Source organism: Anoplophora glabripennis, unplaced genomic scaffold (assembly GCF_000390285.2).
Source record: "Anoplophora glabripennis isolate ALB-LARVAE unplaced genomic scaffold, Agla_2.0 scaffold309, whole genome shotgun sequence".
Lineage (NCBI taxonomy): Eukaryota > Metazoa > Arthropoda > Insecta > Coleoptera > Cerambycidae > Anoplophora > Anoplophora glabripennis.
The window spans coordinates 183,222-196,586 of NW_019416391.1; the positions used below are offsets into that span (position 1 = coordinate 183,222).

A 13,365-nucleotide genomic window follows, 5' to 3' on the forward strand; every position below is an offset into this window, starting at 1 on the left:
TTAAAATTGTGAGTTTTAAAAATAAATATCTTGTCACCTTACAAGTAAAGTCTTTCCGATCTCATTTGAAGAACCAAGAGGTTGACAGTATGTACCAGGTTCAGTCGCTGACGCAGCAACTCGGCATTGAAATATTTGGAAAACTTTGTTCCCATATTTATTTAGCCATACCCATATACAGGTCTGGTCGAACTACTATCGAAATAAATGAAATAGACCCCTGAGTTTGTAAACCGATATTAAGAAAACGTAGGGGCAAAAAAATTTGAAATTTGGACCATATATAGCCTCATATTATAGCCCTATATTACTCTATTGTGTGCTAAAATTTTAGTTAGTTTCGTTATCCCATTTTTTAGTTATTAATGCCTATAAAATTGATACCTCTCACTTTAACGTCGTAATTTTTTTTGTTAATTTATAAAAAAAAATTTCAAATTTTTACTGACGATAAATCGAACTATTGTCTTTAGTACTGTGAAGGTCATTTGTCTGAAAAGCTCTTCTTTTTTTATTTTTAAGCAAAACAGAGGGGAGTGCTATCTCTGCAAATATTGCGTTCTTTAAAAAATGGAAAAAACTGACATAGGTAGTAAATAACTGTAAACAACAATCTGAAAAAAATTGTTAAAATAATACAGTTATAAATATGATATTCTTAAAAACACTATCGAAATGGTCAATTTCGTTCACGGTCCGATGCAGGGTATACAGGGTGTTAAAAAAAGAGTGTAAAATATTTCAGAAGGTAATAGTATGAACCAAAATAAGCAGAAAATTCTTAATAAACATGGGTCCGCAAAGTAACGGTTGCGAAGATATGGACCACTATTCGTTTTTCAANAAAATATTAGATGTTATGTTTTATTATCTTTTTTCAATATTTTCTATATCTTGTTGCCTTTTACGCAGACACGCCAATGGATTTTCGTTCCCGGCATGCTTCATCCCCCTTATAGTCCAAAAGCTAGCGATGAGTCACTCTCTATAATTTCGACCGCGGAGTATAATTTGAAATACAGTTGTTGCTCTTTGAAATTCATCAGGAAAAAGTATAGTGATAACAAAAGTTAGCATATAATATTTAGGGCCAAATTCAGAGACTTCGCTAAATCTGTACTAACTTTTCACTCATATCAAACTTATGCTTCACTCAACTTAGGGTGCCCTCATCTCATTCTCAATTCCGATATTCAGAAATGTGTATAAATGAGTGACTAACTTGAGTGTGCATCAAACCATAAATTACTAGATAAGGGAACAGTTGGCTACTCAAATATTACCAAACATATGTCATCAGTGGAAACCTAATGTCACAGTATTTATTTGTTTTGAATTTGAATAACTCACGTTGAAAATATATACATAATAAATTACATTTAATAAATAATGAAAACCAAAAGGTCTAATTAATTATTCAAGTAAAGACGATCCTCATATATCCCAATAATAATTAGTTAGTAGATAGTAATATTTAGTTCATTTTCCCTACAGTGACTCTATATCAATTTTGTAGGCAGAAAACCGTGATTTTTTTCGACATTTTCATTAATAACTAAAAAATGGGATAGCGAAACTAACTGAAATTTTAGCACACAATAGAGTAATAGTGAGGCTATAAATGGTTCAAATTTCAATTTTTTTTGCCCGTACGTTTTCTTAATATCGGTTTCCAAACTCAGGGATCTAATGGTAGAAATGTATACGCCCAGTTGAAGAATGCGCGGGCGGGCAAACGGCGTATAACACATCTGCACTGGCCGACTGGGCAATAAATCTCAGTTGTTGACAAGTGGTTGACAAATTGCCTAGCAGTGCAGTGCAGCAATGCTGAATTTGGTGTGATTCAGGTAATTTTAATTTATTATAGGCACCTTCTATTAATCATTCATATTACAATAATTGCAAAAGGGGGAAATAAGAGGGATATTTTGTTTACTAATATTATTTGAAATTATTCAATTTGTGTGGCTGAAAACATACACAGGCATTGTCAAAACCAAGAGAGTTGCACGAACAAAATTTGGGCAGGACATAGCTAATACAATGCGAAACATCGCCTTAATGTTAAAAATGATGTCACCGCCGTTCTTGGTGGTGAAAATTCGAAATATTTGAAATTATTCAATTTTCGTGGCTGAGAACACGGCATTTTAGAGACCTTTTGAAACGGAACAAAACGAAATTTACCATCAATATAATAAAATTGTTTGAGGATAGAAATAATTAAAATATTATTATGTTGTTGGTCAATAATAGAAATTTTCTACACATTATATACAGATTATTATAATTTTTTACCTTTAGTAGAAAACTTTTTTGGGGACGCCTATGAAACTCATTAAATTTTATTACTAGACGTTTTTATACATGTTCAACTGACAGGAAAAACCATACTTGAAATGTACTCTCCGAATTGTGAGGTAATCTGTGATATTCTAAAATAAGAATCGAAATAGTACATTGGTGTACTAAAAGAACACCCTCATAGTGCAATGCGCTGTAACAATTAAAATTGGTAAAGAGCAAATCCAGTTCTGATTAATATAAAAATTAGTATTTCGCTTCTTATCAAATAGAATGAATATAATTCCTATCTGCATTATTTAAAAACGCTTTTCAGTGGAACTGAATTTATACATAGATTGGAAAAGTCATAAAAGAAATAAATTTACTTCGCAAAAAAATCTAGTTTAGATATGAAATCTGTGGTTTTCTCTACTAAAAATTAATATAAATATTTACCATTGCTTACCTTGACTCTTGTGGTATCTGTTTTATTATATTTGTTAGATAAAAAAACATGTTTCTACATGTAGATAATAATCTTATTTTTCTAGTAAAAATAAACTTTGTAAATTTATTCTTTGTTAATTATGTATAATAATTTAATATTATAAATTTCTGAATTCATAATTTGTTCTATTTTATTTTCAGAGCACCTCGGCAAGGCGTTAGAAATCTACGTAAAGACACTACCAGTACCTGTGTACGTTTTCAGGACGGTGAAACGTTCAGGCCTAATCAGAGCCCGACTTTTGGGTGCCAAACACGTTACTGGACAAGTGATAACCTTCCTCGACGCGCATTGCGAGTGCACCGAAGGATGGTTGGAACCGTTATTAGCTAGGATAGTAGAAGACAGAAAAACCGTGGTGTGTCCCATCATCGACGTGATATCAGACGAAACGTTTGAATATATCACCGCTTCTGATATGACGTGGGGCGGCTTCAACTGGAAGCTGAACTTTAGATGGTGAGTTAAATGATAAGGTGTCGATGGTACATTAATACCATTTTGTAACACTATTTCCCTTCTTATATGTCGTCAGGTATCGAGTGCCTCAGAGAGAAATGGACAGAAGGAACGGCGACAGAACAGCTCCTCTAAGGACACCAACAATGGCTGGAGGACTTTTCTCCATTGACAAGGACTATTTTTACGAACTCGGGGCCTACGATGAAGGAATGGATATCTGGGGCGGTGAAAACTTGGAAATGAGTTTTAGGGTAATGAGGCAGTCACTTTTGTTTGCTTAAGAGAGGATAAACATTATTTTATATTTGCAATTTTAAGAACATTTTTTTAAATTTTTTCTTAAAAATTTTCCATCAAAGTTAATGACTATAATAGTATTAAAAAATTTTTGCACCAAAAAAATTTCGTAATAATTCAGAACTTTGCTTGAATATACCTAAAATAAGTTTAACAGACAGTATAAAAAAATGTTTTAGAAGAAAGTTTAGCTCTTAGAAATCAATGTTTTTTATGTTGCTAAAAATCCTCAAAATACTCAACGTTTGGCCACTTTCACACAGGGTGTAACTTTGAATAGAGGTCACGTTTATACGAAGACTACCTTTGACCTTTAAAAACACATAAATTCATGCTTTCCCAAACTCATTCCATCGTGAAAACGTCCTTTTTTGTAATTTTTCATACCTCACCATTCGACTGTTTCAAATAAACACGCGTTGTATAAGAGCGCATACCCAATTGGAAACAATAGCGTGCATTATGAAATTTCATCTTTCTTGATTTGTATACATGTTTTTTCCATAATATCATACAGAAATTTAAAAATGATGGCACACAAACACTGTACCTTCACTAAACACTGAAACAAATAACATAACTATATAAATCCTATTTCGATTCCAGTAAACACTTACACGCACTCGCAAAATACCTACTGCATTACAAATCTCATAAATTAATGATCTGAAGAATTGAAGTAAATGGTGACATATTCGGCCATTTGCATTTCTATGAATTAACGGTTGTTTATTTTTTGCGCGTCTAGCGCGCTGTTGTCATATCATATCAGGTGTATTAATGTAGTTCACCAAAACTAGGGTGATCTCTGAGGTCATTGACTCTGAGATTCACAATCTAAACGCAGTGACTTAAAAAATAGTAACAAACACTTTTTGTTCAAAATTTGACGCGATTTTGAAAATATTTCAAATCATATTTTTTTATTAAATTTTTTCCATGTACATTTTATAAACACCAAAAATAGTAATTTTGAAACATAAATTAGTTACTAATGTATACCTATAGGCCCAGCTAATAGAGATTTTTTGCCACACTTAAATATTACAGCAAATTTCATGTATTACCTTTTGAAAAATACTTAGGAAATGAAAATCCAAGTGATTTCCCCAGCAATGTCGTGAACAATTTTTTTTAAACAATAAATGAAAAAAAATATATAATTTTTTTTATAATATCTCGAAACATGATGGAATCATCTTCCTCTCAATAGGACTTTTATAGAGAATAAAAAAACCTATAAAATGTTTTTTTTTGGGCGATCCGATCGGTTCATTTTTTACAGAGAAAATCCGGAATAACCTCTAAAATAGACCTTTTTTCAAAAATTCATAACTTCGTCAAATTTGAAGCTGGAAAACAATCTTGTGGAAAATGACATATAATAATATGTATTTTAATCGTGCGCAAGATGGTTTCTGTCCGCTGCATAGTTTTTGCACAATTGCACAAACAAATTAGGCTCTTTTTTTGCACAGCGTGTCGATTTATCAAAAATGGTCCGATTTAAATTCTGAAAACAGCATCTGAAAGTAGACGACAAAATCTCCAATTTGTATACATATTTCGGATTTTCACCTGGGTGATGAGAAATATGCTAAAAATACCCTAGAAAGTCACCCGAAATAATCGAAAGTATGCTCAAGCCAGAGTTGGGTAGATTATCTGTCATTTTCCGCAAGATTGTTTTTCCAGCTTCAAATTCGACGGAGTTATGAATTTTTGAAAAAGGTCTATTTTAGAGGTTTTTCCGGATTTTCTCTGTAAAAAAGAAATTGATGAGGTCGCACAAAAGAACCATTTTATAGGTTTTTTTTATTCTCTACAAAAGCCCTATTGAGAGTAAGACGATTCCATCATTATTTTTCTAGATATTATAAAAAAAAAACAAGAAAATGTTCTTTTTTTGCAGTTTTTGTTGTTTTAAAAAAATTGTTTATGGGTTTGCTGGGGAAATCACTTAGGTTTTCATTCAGTAAGTATTTTTCAAAAGGAAATACATGAAATTTGCTGTAATATTTAAGTGTAAAAACAGCCTCTTTTTTCGCTCTATTGGTTTCAAAAAAATCCTTCGAACGGTTTCCCAGGTATCCATCGATGGAATTTGTGGTGGGACACCCTGTATACGTTATAAACGTATACAGGGTGTCATAAGAGGTTAAAAACTGACCGTCTCTTAAAGTTACACCCTGTTTACAAGACATATAACAATAATTGTAAAGTGTTACTACGGAGACATCAATCGAAACTGTATCAAAATAATTTTTATCCTCACATTATCCATTATGTCGCCGTTTAAACATTAACCACCCTGTGTCTTAACAGAAATCTCGACACATTTGCAGGCCACCAAGTACATCCCCCATATTTATCTTTACTGACCCCTTTTCTAACAAATGTTTAGGTGTGGCAGTGCGGCGGTAAATTGGAAATAATCCCGTGCTCGCACGTCGGGCACGTTTTCAGAGACAAGTCCCCGTACACGTTCCCGGGCGGCGTGTCCAAGATCGTGCTGCACAACGCGGCCAGGGTGGCGGAGGTGTGGATGGACGAGTGGAGGGACTTCTATTACGCGATGAACCCAGGTTTGATATGCATTACAATTTAGTGGAGGATATTGAGGAGTTCTATATGAGATTTGGAATGCATAATTCGCTAACACTGCTTGTCTTTTCGATTTAAGCGATATTAACTGGTCTAATAGGTTTAAGTTCTGTTTTGAGGATCCTCTTGAGTGTGGTTCGAATGTTTTACTGGAAGGTGTGTGGAAAATGTGCTCCTTTGCTGAGTTGTTTTGCGGAATATAAGAAAAATTCATCAAATTCTATTTATAAATGCCGTGTGAACTTTGTAGATGTAAAATCGGTAAATTTTGCTTGTATATCACCTCTAGCTGTGTTTGAAATATTTTGTAAAAATATTAGAATTTGTTATAGAAAATTTCAATGGATTTACACTTTCAAAGTTGCAGCTTCTGAAAACCCTCAGCATTTACTTTCTTATAATTTTTTTTTTTACTTTTTTCGTTGAAAGAAAAATAAAAGTTATGAAGGAAACAATGATAGTTTCTCAGAATTGCAACATTAGTACAAAAATCTGAGTTTTCGGTGAAATTTTTTGTAAAAAGTTGCTGCAATGTTTCACATTTAAAAAAATGTAAAAGTTGATTTTCTACAAAATATAACTCAAGCATCGTTAAGTTAGTAACAGAAAGGTCTAAAATTTATATAACAATTTTTTTTAGACATCCCTATACGTGCATCATCAAAATAGTTCACCCGGTGTGCCGGGTGTCTCAAGATTCTTCATACATGTACTTATACAGATTCTTGGGGCTGCAATAAAAATTATTAACAAAATTTATTTTTGGGCAAAGTTGGTTAGTTTAGCCGCTAGAGGACATTAAAATTGGAAACAAAAATAGTATTTTTCAAATAATGCGTTTTTTTTATCCACTTGATGATATAATAGAGGTAGCTTATCAGCACTACATATTTAGGCTATCGAGATATTTTGAAAAAAAAAAAAAAACTAGTTTTATTAATTTTTTATATCTGTGAAAACATCATTAAACTCACTTGTTTCAATTTGTGAGAGTCTGGGAAACCATCATCATTTTCTTACATATTTTTTTTTAAATTTTTTTTCATCGTATTGAATTTCTTTACATTGCCCACGAACGCGGTGATTCGGACCCGTTTGGAGATGGTGACGTGGTTGGGGGTATCCCTAAGAATCCCCAGGACACGCTGGATGCGTGCATGAAGCGTTTCTGCACTGCCGCGGTTGCTTTTGCGGATGTCGGGTTCGGCTCACGTTGTGGAACGATAGGTGTAGGGTTCCCCTTAATTAATAAGTAAAGGGGAACTTGTTAACGAATTATTTTTTCCCTATTTTGTGGAATGGCAGACCAAGCCGTGCCACAAGCTGAGGGGAACAGCTTTAATATACCCCGAAGGGTCGCTGATACTCAGTACTACCACTATTTAAAAATTGGTAGCGACTGCTCGTCACTAAAGGAGCGAACAATGAGAGGTTATTCAATTCAAACACTATATACAAGTGTGAAGACCAACTCAGAGATGCTTCTCGTGTCAAGTCTCGACTGAGAGTGAGCTACCGAGGCAAAACTCGGCGGTTATTTAATGAACAGCGGTCGGACTGAGGACTGAATGTCGAGTGCGCCGCAGCCCGCTGTTCAGAAAGGCCCCTAGCAGGAAATCACCAGGCGCAATGTTGGATTTTTTGCGTCCTGTGTCAACATTGATGATACATCACTAAAAAGTTTAAGAAATGCCCTTTTTGGTCAATTCAATGTGGTAATAGAAAAAAAGAAAATTACAAAAGAAGGGACAAGTTTCTCAGAACCGCAACGGTAAAACAAAAAAGTCTATGGTAAAATTTGTAAAAATGTTTTTACAGATTTAAAAAATCTTGTAATACTTTCTGTTTTTTTTTCAATATCTCGAAAACTCAAAATGAATGAGATTATTATTAAGATAGTAACAGAATGTTCTAAAACTTTTTTTTTTAGAAATCCCAGGCATCACCAAAATAATCCACATGATGTACAGGGTATCCCAATATACTGTGTATACCTACCACAGATTCTTGGGTCTACGATAAAATAATTTATCATTATTTTTGACCAAAGCCACTAGAATTCATCAAAATTGGTAAAAAATGTAGTTTCCTTAGAATTTTGTTTGCTGGTATGACATCACTCGAAAGTTTTAAAAATAGGAAAAAATAAAGTTACAAAAAAAGAAAACTCAAAACTGGGACATTAAAAAGATAAATCTGAGTCCATTCTTTGTGAAAAAATTTAGAAAATTTGTATAAATAAAAAAGTTAGTTTTTTTTCCAATATATTTCGAAAATCCAAACATATAGATGGTATGTGAGCGTCATTAATTTTGTAACATAACAATCCCCATCTNGCGACATTAAAAAGATAAATCTGAGTCCATTCTTTGTGAAAAATTTAGAAAATTTGTATAAATAAAAAAGTTAGTTTTTTTTTCCAATATATTTCGAAAATCCACACATATAGATGGTATGTGAGCGTCATTAATTTTGTAACATAACAATCCCCATCTAACTATTTTTTTTAATCATAATTTAAGAATTCTATACAGGCTGTTTGTTACAAATTCGCTTCTCACTACAGGGATCTCGGAAATGGTAAGAGATACGAACTAACTTAAATGAGGGCAAGTTTAAATAACTAGATGGATTTCACAGGGTCTAACGACACTTAAAGGGAGAACGCATTAGGCGGTCGCGGTCCTGCCGCATCGCGATCCATGCTAGTCTTGATTGCGTGCGGTGGAGTTCCTTCCCATGTTTTATAATGTATGCATTCGCACTAGACATTCCCTTCTATAGAACTCATTTTCTTAAGTACTAAAACAATACTACAACTATTTAAAGGAGAGCGCAAGCAGGATTGTGTGCAATTGCCAAATGCGAATGATTTTGTAAAAGTCCGCGATCAGCTCGGCCCAGAATGGACCGCGATGCGACGGGACCACAACCGCCTAATGCGTTCTCTCCTTTACAGTGTACGATAATTCAATAAACATATAAATCTAAATAAAAAATGTATATAAATTTGGAACAAATAACGGGTGATTCATTTAGAGGTACTTTTTTCAACAACAAATAAAAATAACAAAATTCTGTTTTGCAATCTTTATTATTATACAAAAAAACTATTTCTGACATTTATTTTTTAAATATTATTTCTTTCAAATGTCCTTGACTGCGGTTGAGATGGTCCATTCTGAAGTTCCAATTTTCGATGACACGTTCGAGCATTTCGAGTGGAATTTGACGAATGACCCGAGTAATGTTGGCTTCCAATTCCTCAATCGTATTCGGCTTATCCATATAGACTTTGGACTTCACGTAGCCCCAAAGGAAAAAGTCTAGAGGTGTGATGTCACATGATCTAGGAGGCCAATTCACTGGTCCAAATCGTGAAATTAACTGTTCATCGAATTGTTCTCGCAATAAAGCCATGGTTGCACGGGCTGTATGGCAAGTGGCGCCGTCTTGTTGGAACCAAATGTCATCGAGATTACGGGCTTCAATTTCAGGCAGCAAATAGTCCGTTAGCATGGCGCGATAACGGGCGCCATTCACAGTTACGTTCCTGCCGGCCTCATTTTTAAAAAAATATGGACCGATGATTCCACCAGCCCATAAACCACACCAAACCGTTGTTTTGTCTGGATGTAATGGCAGCTCTTGAAGTTCTTCGGGTTGTTCTTCATCCCAAATACGGCAATTTTGTTTATTAACATAGCCATTAAGCCAGAAATGGGCCTCATCGCTGAACAAAATTTTGGTCGAAAACATTGGATCTTCTTCAAGCTGTTCAAGAGCCCAAAGACTGAAACGGTGACGATTTGGAAGGTCAGCCGGCTTCAATTCTTGAATGAGTTGAATTTTGTATGCTTTCAAACCAAGATCCTTACGTAAAATACGCCAAGTTGTTGCATACGACAAGCCAAGCTGTTGAGATCGGCGCCGAATTGATTCATTATGGTCATCACGTACACTCTCGGCTACCGCCGCAATATTTTCTGCACTTCGTGCTGTATGCGGTCTATTTGGTCGCGTATTATCCAATAATGAAAATTGGGTTTCAAACTTCTCGACGGTGTAGCGAATTGTGCGTTCGGTGGGCCGATTATGTAGACCATATGTTGCTCTAAGAGCACGAAATACACTCCTGGCAGAACGCTGATTCTCGTAGTACAGCTGAATTATTTGTAGACGTTGTGCCGGGCTAAGTCTTTCCATGATGAAATGTCAGACAGTACTGAACCAAAATACCACGACAGTTCAGTGGACTCATGCGTGATCTGTCTTAAACTCGCTACTGAAAAAAGTACCTCTAAATGAATCACCCGTTACATTGAAGATTAATTTTTCAAGACAAATCGTCTCAATATGGTCCGAGCTGAGGGGATCACGAAGGCTTGCAAACAATGTAATAAAATTTCCAGGATCGTATTTAAAAAAACGAAGTTGATGATGGTCTTGGAGAGATGAAGCGTTACATATAAAAATTAATTATGCCATTCGATAGAGGATAAAAAGTTGCCTTGAGAAAGTGTTCTTCTTTTTTTCAATATCACCTCAAATAATGTTGAAGTGAAACAAAAACGGATTTCTTTCAAATATTTCGAAAACTAATAATGTTTGCCTTGATTTTTTAGAGGCATGATGATGGTCCCCTGATTACCTGATTACATAACTTAGCCCTCATTTAAGCTACTTCGTACCTCTTACCGTTTCCGATATCCCTGTAGTGAGAACGGAATCTGTAACAGCCTGTATACCTGGAGTCACCGGAATGGTTCAACCTATGTACAGATGTAATATTTGGTGTACGTAGGCCTACTACAGATTCTTCAAACTACAATGGAATGATTTAACAAAATTTGTTGGTGCTTCCTTTAGCCACTATAGGTCACTTAAAGGTATTTTAGTCCATCAAAAACATTGATTAATCAACACACGAGATTCAGTTTTGTCCATTGTTTTGAAAATGTCAAAAATAAGATCACTAAAACCAATATCTCCATAAGATATTTGATTTGTGGCGCCATTGGGTTACTCCCCAAACTTTTTGACGATTTGATATTCAAAAAAGATTTCACTTTTTGTTAACATTGACGCCCTCTAGCGGTTAAATAAAACAATTTGTAGGACTTCCGATACCACTATATTAGGTACATGTACACCCATACATGTTCTATTATTTAAAAGTAGAGTTAATTATTGCTGGTTAACCTTCATTTTTTTCTTCAATTAACTAGTATAAGAATTGGTAAAATGCTTACAATACAAGAAAAATGATTCTGCAAAATTGACAATGTAAATTTTTTCGAATTTTGCTGGTTAAAAATCATTTCAAGAGTCAATCACACCATATCTTTACAATTTTGCATTACATTTTTTCACTGTACATTTTGACACAAGTATGATCATTTTCCGACGATGCCAGCTGTATTAGTGAAACATGTCATGAAAGAAGTGTGATGTTTTGGTATCAAATTATCTTCAGTTCCGTTGTTTTTGTAGTGGATAATTTGCCGTACAATTCATCTAAAGATAATACTGATACATTTATCAAGGATTAATTAAATTGCCTCCCAAAAACTCACATCGACACATGCAGACACAGGGTGGGAATAATACACTTACAAAAAAAAAATCTCTGGGCATGTCAGCTTGTTCCGCATAAATTTCGACATTAACCCGACAGATCTATCGATGATCTTCAGCATATGACTGTTATCGATATCACTCCCCCCATGCCTAGCAATAAATAACCATTCTGCTAGTGACAGAAAATCGACTAATAAGGTGCATGTCTATCTTTCTGCCTCGGTGCTGTAGGTGTGGATGTGCGGGGGCCAGCTGGAAATAGCGACCTGCTCCCACGTGGGGCACGTTTTCAGGAAATCCACTCCGTACTCGTTCCCGGGCGGGACCAGTAGGATCGTCAACCATAACAATGCACGCCTGGCCGAGGTCTGGCTGGACCAGTGGAAGGAGTTCTACTATAATATTAACCCAGGTCTACTTTCTTTTAACAGCACGTCTTGCATGTGACCTGTCCTTTTCTGTGGAGCTTTTGTGGTGTAGTGTCGCTTAAATTGTTTTTGGCACACAGGAACGGCTTAATCGTTGCGATCGTTTGGTTGTTTTGTGAGGTCTGTGTGTGACGTTCCCGACGATGGATGTTTAACTGTGTGTGGTGACTAGAAAAACCATCCGTAATTTCAATAAAGTCCAAATTGTTTTCATGTTAAGGGGGCTTATTACCAAAATTGAAATTTTTATAAGTATTGTTTACGTTACTTAAATTGACTAGTTATACAGGGTGTTTAGAAACAAATGGGACATAATTCGAGGGGTGGAAATAAATCGATTCAGATCAAGTTATAGTCGTTACGATATCAGTTGGAACCGCATAAAAACATTTAACTCATAAACTCAACGGAATTCATAGGAGTCCAGAAAAATTTTGCCCTGTCTCGTCTAGATATACTGTATTCCTATTTATATAGTTATGATACGATTATTAAGTTTTTTATATTTAAAACCGCATTGTAATAAAACAACTCGTAAAATATCATAAAGATTTATAATTATAATCAGGATAGTCGCTTAATTTATCTCGAATCATATTTAAAGTAGGAACTTTATTTTTTTTTATTTACCGTAAAGTGGGGTTACTTTGCTCCATTTTATGTAAGAAATACTAAAAACTCCCTGAAAAAAATTGACTATATGCTAATAAATGTTTCATATTCGGACTGGACGAACATAAAGGATGAAATATGCATATTGTACTAATTAAACTGAAAACAATGTCTTAACTATTTTTTTTTATTAATTTTTTTGTGGAGCAAAGTATATAGTTCATGCTATAACAAAAGTGGGATAAAGTAAACTTGGTCGTTGATAGACCTTTCTCCGACGCTTATAATGATATATACGAAATTGCAAGAATATTTTTTTTATTATTTATTTTACAAAAATAAAAAGTACATTCTAAAATGTTACAAAAAAATGAAATAAACATTCTGAAATAAGATATAAAATAATGAAAAAGCTGCAGGAGGATACTCTTTTAACATCACCATGTTTTTAACTCCGGGACTTCAAAAAATCCTCTTTTGGAAATTTGTACTGGTGGTTTTATAGACACGTCGTCCTATGCATAAACAATTTGGTCACATTTTTGCGGCCATTTTCATGCCTTTAAAGATTTTTGCATTGCATTT

General features: G+C 34.4%; 1 protein-coding gene across 2 annotated transcripts in view; it reads left to right on the top strand.

Annotated features, from left to right (window-relative positions):
* The window catches only part of LOC108908576 (polypeptide N-acetylgalactosaminyltransferase 5), a 77,157-nt gene that overhangs the window by 60,471 nt on the left and 3,321 nt on the right, over nt 1–13,365 (top strand). The window contains exons 4-6 of one of the 2 annotated variants that reach the window (XM_018712647.2): nt 2,938–3,256; nt 3,333–3,510; nt 5,961–6,141. In XM_018712647.2, the coding sequence (XP_018568163.1) occupies nt 2,938–3,256; nt 3,333–3,510; nt 5,961–6,141 (678 nt within the window). Of the gene's footprint in view, nt 1–2,937; nt 3,257–3,332; nt 3,511–5,960; nt 6,142–11,971; nt 12,153–13,365 lie in introns of both variants that reach the window. The other variant, XM_018712648.2, reaches the window with a different exon arrangement.